Here is a 12302-nt window from a genome sequence, read left to right as displayed (position 1 = left end):
GGGATGCTTGGGAGAGGAAGTAGTAACGAATGACGTGCGGCTGTGAGCAAACACGCTATGAAGTGTTCTGTAATGCATTAAACGGCTCTTTATTAAAAAAAAATAAAGTGACCGTAGAAGGCAACAAAGCCGGGTTAGAAATAACGTCTGTAAGTGGAATTTCGCCCGGCCGCGGGCTGAGGCAGCTCTCCACAGAGCGACTGCGCTACGCGACCCTCAGCCGCCGATGCTCGCTGACGCCACACCGCGCACCCCCGGGGGGAAGCGGAGGGGATGGCTTACGGCAGGGACCACGTGATCGGGGCGGGCAGGGCGCGGCCCGGCCCACAGCGAGGCTGCCGCTCCCTTTCCGGCGGGCGCTGCCGGGACCGGCGGGGCGGGGACAGCCGAGCGCGGGGAAGGCGGCTGCCTTCGCGTCTCGCCGCCGCCGTCCGCATCGCCCCGCCGTCAGTCCTCACCCTTCTATCCCTCCCCTCATGGCGGTGCAGAGCGCGGGCGCCTGCCCCTCCCACCGCCCGCTCCGGCCTCCCCCACCTCTTCGTCCTCGCGCGGCAGCCGCGGGGCTCCTCCCGACGGGGGCGTGAGGGGCGGCGACCGCAGGTAACGAGGGGAGGAGGGCGGGGGAGGCCTCGCGGGCCGCGGCGGGGCGGGCTGAGCAGGGGGAGGAGGCCGGGAGCTCGAGCTCCGAGGGGCGGGGCCTGTGGGTGCGAGGCGCGGCCCCGCCTCATGGTCGAGCCGCGGGCCCCGGTGCCGACGTGCCGGGAGCCGTGTGGGTGAGGAGCCGGCAGGCCTGGGTGGGCCGTGCCAGGCGGTGGGTACGTGGGGATCGAGCCTGGAGGGGTATTCGTGGTGCCGGGGGTATTCGTGGTGCCGCGTTCGTCGTGGAGCCGAAGAGGTTGTTCCGTGGCTTGGTGCGGGGCTGAGTGCCAGGTGAGCTCCGGCAGAGCTTCCCAGCCCGGGCTGGGCTGTGCTTCGGTCCGAAGTGGGAAGGAAGGTTTTGGCTGCGTTCTCAGAGCGAGACTTTGGGTTTGTTTCCGTGCTCTGAAGGTAGGAGTTGCATCTGGTGTCTGGTGTCTCAGTCCTTGTGTGCCTTTAGGTTGTCGGAAATATGAGGTTGCCTATCTTATAAAGCTCAAGGTAGAACTGAGTGAACTTTGCTCATCTGGCTGGAGAATGAGGTAACGAAAAAGTTGCAGCAGGGATGGAGGAGGTTGTGTCATTGACTTCTCACGTTGGGTCCGTTCTGATAGACTTCTGGGAAATGCAGGCAGGAGGGTAGCGGCTATGAAGCACGCTCTGTGGTCATTTAGCTGATGAATAATGCTCTGTTTTAGCGAAGGTCCTGCAGTTGGAGATTGTTCTTTATATAGAAGAGGATAAGTATAAATAACATAGGAAGAATGGGATGTACAAGAAGTTAAAGAATGGATTTTTTTCTTGTTTTTCTCTCTCAGTATCTTCAATTTGAATGCTCTTTGGTTTTTCTTTCTTAATATCACATTAAAGAGTATGTTTGCTCAGTGTTCAAAAAATCTTCTTAAATGGGCTTTTTGAAACTGATGTGTCTTGTGCTTTGGGCATTTATGCTTCTAGTGTGCTGTTTGTACACACATGTATGACATCTTGGTAAAAAAAATATTAAGATGAAGTGTATTTCCTTGTTTACCTTATCTGTGTAGTACATAAAACTAAGCATAGGTCTGCACTCTCATGGACAGGGATGGAAAACCTTATCTCTGTTTTAGGAGATTAGGAGGAAGTTTTTCACCCAGATGATGGTGACGCACTGGAACAGGTTGCCCAAGGCAGTTGTGGATGCCCCATCCCTGGAGGCATTCAAGGCCAGGCTGGATGTGGCTCTGGGCAGCCTGGTCTGGTGGTTGGTGACCCTGCACATAGCAGGGGGTTGGAACTGGATGATCTTTGAGGTCCTTTTCAATGCAGGCCATTCTGTGAGTCTATGATCTGATTCTTTTGGAGTTAGACTGGCACTACAAAATTGGAGGCGCACTTTCCTACTTTCTGGACTCATTGGGCTCTGGATGATGTGCATCTTCGCCTTTTACAGTTGCACGTGACTGAGATTGGAACCAGCAGCTCTTATGTCTTAATTGTGTGTTGCATCCGTCCTTGACGTGTTCTCTGTCCCCGTGTCTCAGAGAGATGCTCACAGGTGCACATAACGTGACTGAGGAAAAAGATTTGGATTTGCGTGATAGTGAGATAAGCATTAAGTTATGGACATAGGGGTCTTGTAGCTGAATTCTTAATGTACCAACTAATGTTCTTATTAATTTATATTTTAGAAACCTAACATTGGGAGTATTTAAGAAGTGAATGCCACTGGATTTTGGAACAAATTGGTATGTATGTAACAAGCCTTCAAAGGGTACCGTAGTGAACACTTGTGTTGTTAGGGGATGTTTCTTGTTCCTGTGGATTTATGCCTCTGGAAGGGCAGAAGGGTCACTGTATGCTTGTTTTAAGCTTTGGTTGCCTGAACCCGCTCTTCTTCCACATAAAGCTTTGTGGATGGGAGGGCGTTAAGCAGGTGCCCTATTTGAGAGTTAGAAACACAGAAGTTCTCCTGGAGCTCTTACAGATGAGCAGGATTTTAAATACAGCAGAAAATGGTGAGCAGCTGTACCTGGGAGTAACACTGAGTAACGTCGTATCAAAAAAGACCTGCTGTTTTAAAATCCTTCTGGTGAGTCATGTAGTGTTGGTGATGTGGCCGAAACAAGCGTGGTAATTAATGGCACCGAGCAGGGAAGGGTTGCCAGTGTGTAAATGCTGATGAATACTTTCAGGAAACGTTTGTGTAAAAGGAGATGCTTCTGTAGGAGTAAATGAGAGTTATCACAAACAGCCAGGTGGAACTGGCTAAACAAATGCAATTCGGAGAACAGCAGCTCTGTAGCAAAGAGTTTGGAGGTTACGCTGTTGGAGCAGTTGAAGCTGACTGCACAGGAAGTGTGAAGAAAACCACTGGTTTTGGCTTGAGTGCAAAGAAACTTCCACTGTAGTGTGGGAGCGATAATATTTCAGCTGAAATGCAGCGCACAGTTTCGGGAGCTGCACTTGAGAAAAGAGCATGGGCTGTTGAGAGAGGCCCCAGAGGGCAGCACAGCAGAAGGCAGCAGGCACCTGGCTTGCAGGCACAGAGGGAGTTGTACATTGTGCCAAGGCCGAAGCGGTCATTTGTGATGGGTTTTGTTAGTCAAAGGGAAGATCTAGATGAAGATCATTAGATAAAAAGAGAGTTCCTAACAAGCTTCAGGCTTGTGGTGTCTATAAAGTTTCATTCATAAATATCTTCCTTGGAGAAGAGCGTTTGAATTGCCTGTAGTGAGGAGCAGCAGCAAGTGATACTGCACTTGGGCAGACAGTTGAAGTAAATGGTCTGTTAAGGTCTGTCTTAGCTTAGTGATATCATCCCATTCACAGTTAACAAGATCAGCTTGTGGAAAGAAAATCCAGAATTCTAGCATTCAAAGATTTGAGTGTATATTTAGGCTATTTCTCAGAGAAAAGACAGTCTGCTTAGCTCTTGAGGGCTGGTGGCCAAGTAGGCAAAGTTAGAACAATCTACTGTGTTAACTTTTACTGACTGTAATTATTGCTTTCATACATAGTACAACTATTAGAGCTGATAATTAATTTTCTTTGGCTGGTAACTCTCATACTTGCTTAAGCTAATCTGCTTTTAAATGTAAAATATTATTTCATCTCACAAAATCACTTCTAATGTTTCTGCACATGTAGCTAATTTGGTACAATAAATATTTAACATCTTTTAAGCTCCTTACCTTGTGGAGAGAGAAGGACTTCTGAGCAAAGAGGAAGGAGAAGTGTTTCCTTCTGTTAGGGTGGTGATGCACTGGAACAGGTTCCCCAAGGAGGTTGTGGATGCCCCATCCCTGCAGGCATTTGAGGCCAGGCTGGATGTGGCTCTGGGCAGCCTGGGCTGGTGGTTGGCGGCTCCGTATATAGCAGGGGGGTTGCAACTACATAATCATTGTGGTTCTTTTCAACCCAGGCCATTCTGTGATTCATTCTAGCTTGTCAGCAGCTTTGCTTGTTATTATATTGTGATATTTCCCAGATATTCTCATTGTTAAAATCAGTTGTGAATTCGATAAGGAATCTTTGCAGAACTGTGCCCAGTCCAACTAAAACCACGACCAACCTGACTTCCCTAACGGTGAGCCAGATCTCCTCAGCGAGGAGCAGGGTTCACCACAACCCTGCTGCAGAAATGGCCAATGAAGGTAGACGTCAGTTGGGACTGTGCACGAAAGTAAGCACTCCAATCCAAGCCAGAATTGGACTGGCCACATCTGTGAGGGCAACTAGAGCATAGGGAAAACCAGCAATGATTTATGTGAAGAAGTAATTGAAATTAGAATTAAGATGAACAAGGCAGTTGATAAGGAACCAAAGCGCTTTTAATGTATTAAAGACTTGAGGAAAAGTAAGGATACAGAGGATGCTGCATTGCAAAACTAGGGCGTTTTTAGGTGTGAATTCAGAAATGTACCTGCTAGCTCACAAGCTTTTCTCATTCTCTTGCAATCAGATCCTTCCTCCGAAGAAAGGTGATTTTGTCAGTTTGAGTTCTGCTTTAATAAAAAACAACACCGATAACATTACTCTCATTGGTAATATAACTGGAGTAGCTTCTGTTGGTCTTCTGAATTCAAAGCCAGGCAATGTCTGGAGCTGTTAGTGAGGTGTTAATGATAGTTGGCAGCAAGAGCATAAAGGGAAGGGCAGTATTGGAAGAAAACAATGAATTTAAAGAAACAAGAGCAGTCAGAGCTGTGAGCTTGCCTGGCAGACTGCAGTGTGCTTTTACCAAGTCCAAGGCTTTCATTGCTATGCCCGTCTCTGCCGAAGGCTGGGTGCTTGGTATTGCACTGCCTTGACACTGGTATTGCACTGCTGTGTGAGGAGGCTGCTGCTGTCTCTCAAGTATTAGAATCTGAATTCCATGACTTTAATGAGCACCTGAATGGAAACGCTTTTTTTCCCTCCTGTTCTTTGCTCCCTCTCCCTCTGAAGTCAAAAGCTTGTTAATACAATGTGCAGCACGTGCAGTGCTTCTGATTATCTGGAAAATGATGGCTTGGGGAAATGAATGCACATCTGCGATTGGTGTTCCCAGGAAATAAAGCTTCTTTTATCTATAGGTGTTTTCTTCCTTTCGGCCAGTTCTCTGAGCGTTCGTAATAACCAACAGCCTTAAAATAAAAGCCTAAATCTAGTTTCCATTTCCCTTCGTACTACAGAGATGTTAATCTTCTTGAAAGGACTTTGGGTTGGGTTTTGTTTTGGGTTTGTGGTTTGTTTGTTTTTTTCATTTTAAAAGGATTTCTACAGATATCTTAAATTGCAATCTTGCATATCAGATGAAATCCAGGATCCTCACTGCAGTATATAACGGGAGAAAGGATGTACTGAAATGAATGTTCGTATTTAGCTAGAGGATGAGCACATAAAACCTTCATTTCTAGTCCAGCCTAGTTAGTAGTTTTTGCTAAGCTGTGGTCTTACATAACTAAGGCTTAGGTTGGGTGGGTGCTTTTCAGCAGCAAGCTCATAGTTACTGTAGCTGAGCAGAAAAATGCTTCAGACAGGTGTGGGAAGTCTTTGTGCATCAAGAAACAGAGGCCTTTTCTTGTTCCTTGTTTATAGTTGGTAAATGCACACGCTTACATCCAGGCTCATTTGTGTCAGGCAGTTTGCTGTACAATTTAACACCTGTTCTGTTCTTCTTTCACTTTTTCTAGTGAGTTTATGTGGAAGAGATGCTGTGGCTGTTCTCAAGCTCTCTGACAAACTAATTTCAATGTAAGTAATTATTTGTTTGGTGTTGTCAGTTAAGCGGTGTGCAGCTCACAGGTCTGTGTACATAAGGAAAAGGAAAATAAATCATATCACTTACAAGTTTGCCTTTCCTTTCTGAGAAGCTTTTATGTTTCGAGGTTTCAGTTTCTATGTTCTGGGTCAGATGGCCTTGACTCATCTGTGAGTCAAGCTTAGATGTGCTTCTTTTTTTTTCCATTGGCCAATCTCAGGAAGAACCAGACACACGAAGTGCTGGGGAATCCTCTGTATGTTATACGTTTCTGCCATTTTAATCATGTGCTTGTTTTGCTCAGGTTTCAGTATTGCATCACCTTGTGTTGAGTAACAGAAGCTGTTCTGTTCACTGATCAATGTGACAGTCCCCAGCAGTTTACGAGATGAGCCAAGCCCGTGGGAGATATGACTTCTGCATTGGGCTGGTGTTGGCTATGAGCTCCAGCATCTTCATTGGAGGGAGTTTCATCCTGAAAAAGAAAGGCCTTCTCCGATTAGCTAGGAAGGGCTCCATGAGAGCAGGTAACTGCACGTTGAAGAAACTTGATGACATTTCCAGTTATACTGCTTAATAAATTACTGAATTTATGATCTCCTCCTTACTTTTCATTATGTGGAACCTCAAACATTTATCCAGCGTGTTCTTGTTATTTTTTTTCCCTCTGGTGTCAAATACACCTAACTCAGCATGTGACACATACTACTTGATTTGCATACAGTGCCCTGTAGGGATACTTGGAATAAAACTGTTCCTTTTGCACGTTAGTTGAGGTTTGAATTCATTTTGCAAAGTGAACTTGGAACCAGCACTCACAACTGCATTTACGCTCCTAAGGGGGGTGAATTTAACTGCATTTGTCAGGAGATTGTTTTAAAAAACTCGGTCACACTTAATGATATGCTGTAGTGGAGCTGCTGAAAGTGTTTGTCTCTCACTGTTGCCTTTTTAAAGCCTGGAAGGTTCTAAGCAACACTCAGTTCTACTTATGGATTAATATATTACCGACACAAGAAGCCTTGTTAGTGGACACTTGTATACATTTTCAGCTTTATTTTGTTGAACTGAATTTAACAATATTAAATGACTTTCAGTGTAGCTGTTACCGTTTTGGGAATTGATTGTTGTCCAACTTAAGAACTTAAAGATTTTATAAGCCACTTTTCCCCACTTCAATAGCTGTAAAGGAAATGAGGGATCGTTACAGTACATCGGAGCTGTAGTAGAACGTTGGTTTGAGAGCAGCATGCAGATGGTTGCAGAATCTTTACACTGTTCAGAAGGTTGAATCTGAATATTTTAAGTTCGATACCAGTCCTGCCTGCTTCCGAAAGCTGGTTGATTTTGAGTGAGTTACACAATTTGTTCTGCCTGGTTTGGAATGGGGAAGCGTGACTGCATTTCACGTTGGTGCATGTAGTTGATTGTCTAAGCCATGCCTGTTTTCCACAGTGTTTCTCTGAGATGTGTAGCTTGGCTTTTTGGTGCAGTGAGTTGAAAGAACTGTCTTTCATGTCAAGCCAATATGGTCATCGCTGCCATTTCTAATAAAAAGGAAACAAAACAATCAGTTTTCAGCGTGGGCTGCAGGAAGCATCTGCATGTCGGAGCTTGACAATGACTTCAGTTCCTCTAGCTCAAGAGACTACGTCAAAAAGATGTCAAAGACTTGCCTGTATTTTTAAGAGCAAACAAAAATGTTTTGGCAGCGTTATTAGTGACAGGGCCAGCTGTTTGTTGATAGATGTTTTTAATGGAGTAACAAACACTCTTTCAGGTCAAGGTGGTCATGCGTACCTTAAGGAGTGGCTGTGGTGGGCTGGACTTCTTTCAAGTAAGTAAATTTGGGGATGGTGTCCGTCTTCTTTGCATCTCGTTACTTAAACTCTGAACTTATTGTAGTCACAGTAACTATAGCTTAATGTATGCCTAGCCTGTGTTTTGCCTTGTAGCTTGGCACTGCAGGTATCTCCATGTAAAAGTTCATGACTCCAGTTAGCAAGCTGGGGAGATACAACCTGGACACCAAAGTAAAGCACTTCTTATTCGGCAGAACTAATTGTAGTGCCTGTTGTGGTCCCCCAGCCTGTTTTGTGTTTAAAATAGTAACAGAGGTTTTGTGTTCTACTAGTACTGTTAGCCCAACACCACCATTAGATTTTTCCCTTGTTCCCTTACTGCATGTTCATGTGTGCAAGAAGATTTACACGTTTGTTGCACCCTAACTTCTTTTTATTATCATTACTACTCTGCAGTGGGAGCGGGCGAAGTAGCTAACTTTGCTGCCTATGCTTTTGCACCAGCTACATTAGTGACTCCTCTAGGAGCTCTCAGTGTTCTTGTAAGGTAAGAAATACTAACAGAAAGCAATGCGGTTGCAGAGAGTGAAGCTAAATATTTCTAAGTGCCTGAGATATGCTGTAGTAAATGTGGTTTGTTCGTAACTATAAATCAAGTTAGAAATGTCAGAAGTAACTTTTAAGTTTCTCCAGATTTGAAGTGACTGCTCTGAACTGGTTCTGGCAATCTGCACCTCAAGATGTGAAAAGCTGTTGCCTTCTCCATTTTAAAAACACGTTGTATACAAGACGGGAGTATTTTTGCTCCTAATTCAAGAATTTTGTCTCTTTAAAAACACTGTTCAGGGGAGGCAGCATAAAAAAGAACTGCAGAATCCTTCAAGTTAGTTCTGCCTGCAGGAAGGATCCTGATAGAAAATCGACTGCGTTGCTATTTTAAATAAAAGCTTAATCAGTGGAATCGCCCTAAGTGATTTATGGCCATTAAGGGTGTCCCTGCTCACCAAAAAGCACACATTCTGTATGTAACTGGCATATATGGTCAAATCAAGCTGTACGCAGATGAGCAAATAAATATTACTAATTGCACGTTTTGTCAATTCTTTTTTCTTCTTAGTGCCATTCTGTCATCCTTCTTTTTAAATGAAAAACTTAATCTACATGGAAAAATAGGGTGTTTGCTAAGTATACTTGGATCAACCATGATGGTAATTCATGCTCCACAAGAGGAAGAAGTAGAAACTTTAGATGAAATGTCCAACAAACTGCGTGATCCAGGTAAGAAAAACGCTGGCTTTGGTCTCTGAGTAGTTAATACAGAAAGATGTATACTTCTCTAAGCAGACAGTTTTATTACCAACCTTCATTACCAGGAAGATGGCCTATGTCTGCTTCGTGTTGTCACAGCAGAGTAGAGATTTAGGTTCTGCAGCGTGATTCCATAGGGAGTCTTCATGCTGATACAGTGGCAAAGGTAACGTGCCCGAGTTTCGTTATCTTAGCAAGGTCAAGCTAAAATTGTTTCAACTTCAGTGCTGGTGGAGTAACGAGAAACTTGCTGATCTTTTCTTTTAAAGCTGAGCCAATTGCCTTACTAACGCGTGCTGTCCTGTTACCCCGAAGGTGTTTGATGGAGTACATAAATAACAAGATGTCTTTTCTCCCCCAACGCAGGTTTTGTGGTCTTCGCAACACTTGTTGTCATTGTGTCTTTAATTCTAATAGTTGTGGTGGGACCTCGTCATGGACAGACCAACATTCTTGTGTACATCACAATCTGCTCTGTGATTGGAGCATTATCAGTCTCCTGTGTAAAAGGTCTGGGCATTGCTATAAAGGAACTTTTTGCGGGAAAACCAGTGCTGAAAAGTCCGTTGTCTTGGATTCTGCTGCTAAGCCTTATTGTCTGCGTGAGCACGCAGATCAACTACTTGAACAGGGCTCTGGATATATTCAACACTTCAATAGTGACTCCCATCTACTATGTAATCTTTACGACATCTGTTTTAACTTGTTCTGCTATCCTGTTCAAGGAATGGCAACACATGGCGGCTGATGATATTATTGGCACCTTCAGTGGCTTCCTTACTATTATCGTGGGGATCTTTTTATTGCATGCCTTCAAAGATGTTAACTTCACCCTAGCGAATTTGCCCGTTTCCTTGCGGAAAGATGATAGAGCAGCAAATGGGTCTTTGCTGAGCACGTATGACTGCTTTAATCACGATGAAGAAAGTACTGCCTGTCTAAGTGAAATACAATCCACGGAGAGCCTCTCAGCCAGGAGAAACGGAAGTCTGTCAGCCTTCTGAAAACATCCACTTGTTAAATAAGAGAAGAACAATTCTGTATCTCTGGATTTGTTATTTTTTTCCTGCTGTGAAATGTCTGAGCTTGTCCGGAACCTCATGTACTTCTTAACAGTGTAGGTAGACAATCTTTAAGTTCGATTAGTTTGGATCACAAACACCGAAGGGGGGGTTTAATTTGCCTTATTTTTACTTTACAAAAATACTAAAATGACCTCAGACCACAGCTGGTGTTACTGCTTAAGTTATGTAAATACTTTCATTTCCCTCTACTGTTTCAGGATGTATTGCACTAATGACAATTTTATCCAAAATAAATGGCTTTATTTCTGCACTGGTGGTAAACGGATTGCAGTGGGCCTCAATCCTTTGTACTTGTGCCCCAAAGACTGCTGAATGGCTGTAACCTTTTACAATGGGAGCTGTCCCAGCCTGGGCCAGAGGAAAGCTACAACCAAGCAGCAATAATCATTTGAAGGTCCTGCTTACCTAAAAAGCTTTGTTAGACCTGGAGCATTTACATGAACAAGCCAACCCTAATCAGAATCGTAGTTCTGATTGCAGTAATATGGTACTTCAGGAGTCGGACCAGGAAAAAACAAACCCAAAATGTCACTGTGTGCTGTGGTGACAGTGCTCTGGTGGTGATGTTTTTTTAAGCAAGTTCACAAAGGCAGAAAATTAGTATGAATGATATAGTTTTATAAGAAGAACGTTCCTACTGTAAATGGTGAATGTTAGAGCCAACTATTTACTGCTCTCATTTTGTCATTTTCAGTGCTTAATGTTAAGGAGTACACTTTATTACCAGGACAGAAATCAAGCAACTCCCTTGGCCTGCGAAACTGACTCTGCTACCTGCCTTTTCATATGTGGAGGAGACACCAAGATGCCAAACAAGAAAAAAGGTCCTTGAAATCCTGGGCAAAGGACAGGATTAGAATTTCTGTATAGTCTTAAGGAGCATCATATCTCCACTGTTCAGGTACAGAGCACAGCCTTCCAAACACCTCACAAACTGGGTGCACCAGACTGCTGGCTGCCATGTCCAGTAACAAAACACCAGCCTGACTTACTGAGCAACAGGCTAAAACTTCACGTAACGTTTTACTTTATAAATAGATGCTTTGGATTCCAGATCCATTGTGGTTCATAATTTAAAAGAAGACAGTTATGCCTTTTGTGCACTTTATTTTTTCCCTTTAAGGCAAGCAATTATACTGAGTGAAGAAGGTGGTGGATTATTTTTTATTTTAAATCACTTATATGTGGTTGAGGAAATAATAAGCCACCTAAGAGAATGGGAAGCTAACGGAGGAGTAATCTCTGACGTTCTATTAAACATAATAATTGAAGGGAAAATACCATCCTGAAATCTGTACTAATGCTAGTATTTCTAATGTGTTCACCTAATCAGTTCACCTAATGCTGCCAGTTAACCAGTGAGAATTATAACTTACTTTGATCACACAACTAGTTAATTTTACAGAGTTCTTAAGCCAAAAACCAGGCTCTGTTACTCAACTAACTGTTTGTGCAGCACAGGGCCAACCTGAAGCCTGAGGTCTGTGAGACTTAGCTCTAAACCAGTAATGATCTCAGCAAACTAAGCATTTCTTCAGTTCTTTAATTGAAGCCTGAAGCAGAGGGGAATGTTTGATTGACCAGAAGGCTTCCTAGCACTCCACTGCGAAGAAGTAAGAGTTTTCTTTAAGAAACATTTATTCATCTGGTAGAAGAAATGTTTGACTCAAGCTGCTGTAACAAAGCTCGAGCATCTCCCACACACCATGGCAGCCATGAGTGCCTGCTTGCCAGAAGAGTGGCTCTCAAGCACAGACAGTCTGGGACAACCTGCATCAGAGTAAATTTACTTGCAGACTGTCTGGCAAATCTTTCTTCTGTTGTGTGAGGAATTTTAGCTCTTGTTTTTTTTCTCTCCTTTCTCAAAGGGAAACAAGAACTCCTTACCACATGTAAACATGGATTTGGGTAGATGCGTCTCTAACCAAAATACGAGCAGGGGAAGAAGCTCTTACTACGAAAACGTAGAGATCCCATTCTAATAAAGTTCTGCCACTTATAAATACCTGGAATACTACCAGTTGCCTCCATGTTAAGTAACTCTAGAGCAGTCCCGTGAGTTAGCCTTCATTTCTGCAATTACCCATCACAGAGAGTAGTTTTGCGTAGTGAAAGAGCAGTCGACTAAAAAAATTATTCACAAAGCAGCTGCATTATTGTTGGGTTTGTTGTTTCTTTTTTTAATAAAGGCTAATTAAGCAATTAATGCTCTAATACAATTAGGCATTGGTTTCTAAATCTTCCTCC

At 43.7% G+C, this 12302-nt stretch overlaps 1 protein-coding gene across 6 annotated transcripts; it reads left to right on the top strand.

Moving 5' to 3' along the window:
* Positions 1–373: 373 nt before the first annotated feature.
* On the top strand, positions 374–12267 carry NIPA2 (NIPA magnesium transporter 2). Of its 6 annotated transcripts, XR_011903360.1 has the most exons (9): positions 374–600; positions 2307–2363; positions 5793–5853; positions 6165–6387; positions 7641–7697; positions 8119–8209; positions 8780–8940; positions 9337–10087; positions 10750–12267. XR_011903360.1 is itself a non-coding variant. In XM_072334298.1 (8 exons), the coding sequence occupies exons 4-8, from the start codon at positions 6249–6251 to the stop codon at positions 9972–9974; spliced, it is 1086 nt and encodes a 361-aa protein (XP_072190399.1). In that variant the 5' UTR covers positions 374–600; positions 2307–2363; positions 5793–5853; positions 6165–6248; the 3' UTR covers positions 9975–10319. The 6 variants fall into 6 exon arrangements, 5 of the variants coding, with proteins under 5 accessions (XP_072190399.1, XP_072190412.1, XP_072190428.1 ...); XM_072334298.1 differs by lacking the exon at positions 10750–12267 and having other exon boundaries at positions 9337–10319; XM_072334311.1 differs by lacking the exons at positions 374–600; positions 10750–12267 and adding an exon at positions 707–930 and having other exon boundaries at positions 9337–10319.
* Positions 12268–12302: the final 35 nt, after the last annotated feature.

Source organism: Excalfactoria chinensis, chromosome 1 (genome assembly GCF_039878825.1).
Source record: "Excalfactoria chinensis isolate bCotChi1 chromosome 1, bCotChi1.hap2, whole genome shotgun sequence".
NCBI classification, from domain to species: domain Eukaryota; kingdom Metazoa; phylum Chordata; class Aves; order Galliformes; family Phasianidae; genus Excalfactoria; species Excalfactoria chinensis.
The sequence above is the reverse complement of the archived record's forward strand: the minus strand, read 5'-3'. Positions and strand labels throughout refer to the sequence as shown.

What these genes read in the sequence shown, in the direction of transcription:
- NIPA2 (XM_072334298.1), top strand. Translation starts at nt 6,249, where the DNA reads ATGAGCCAAGCCCGTGGGAGATATGACTTCTGCATTGGGCTGGTGTTG. An exon ending in GAAGGGCTCCATGAGAGCAG is followed by an intron (nt 6,388 to 7,640) that starts GTAACTGCACGT and finishes ACACTCTTTCAG; the next exon opens with GTCAAGGTGGTCATGCGTAC. An exon ending in GTGGGCTGGACTTCTTTCAA is followed by an intron (nt 7,698 to 8,118) that starts GTAAGTAAATTT and finishes ACTACTCTGCAG; the next exon opens with TGGGAGCGGGCGAAGTAGCT.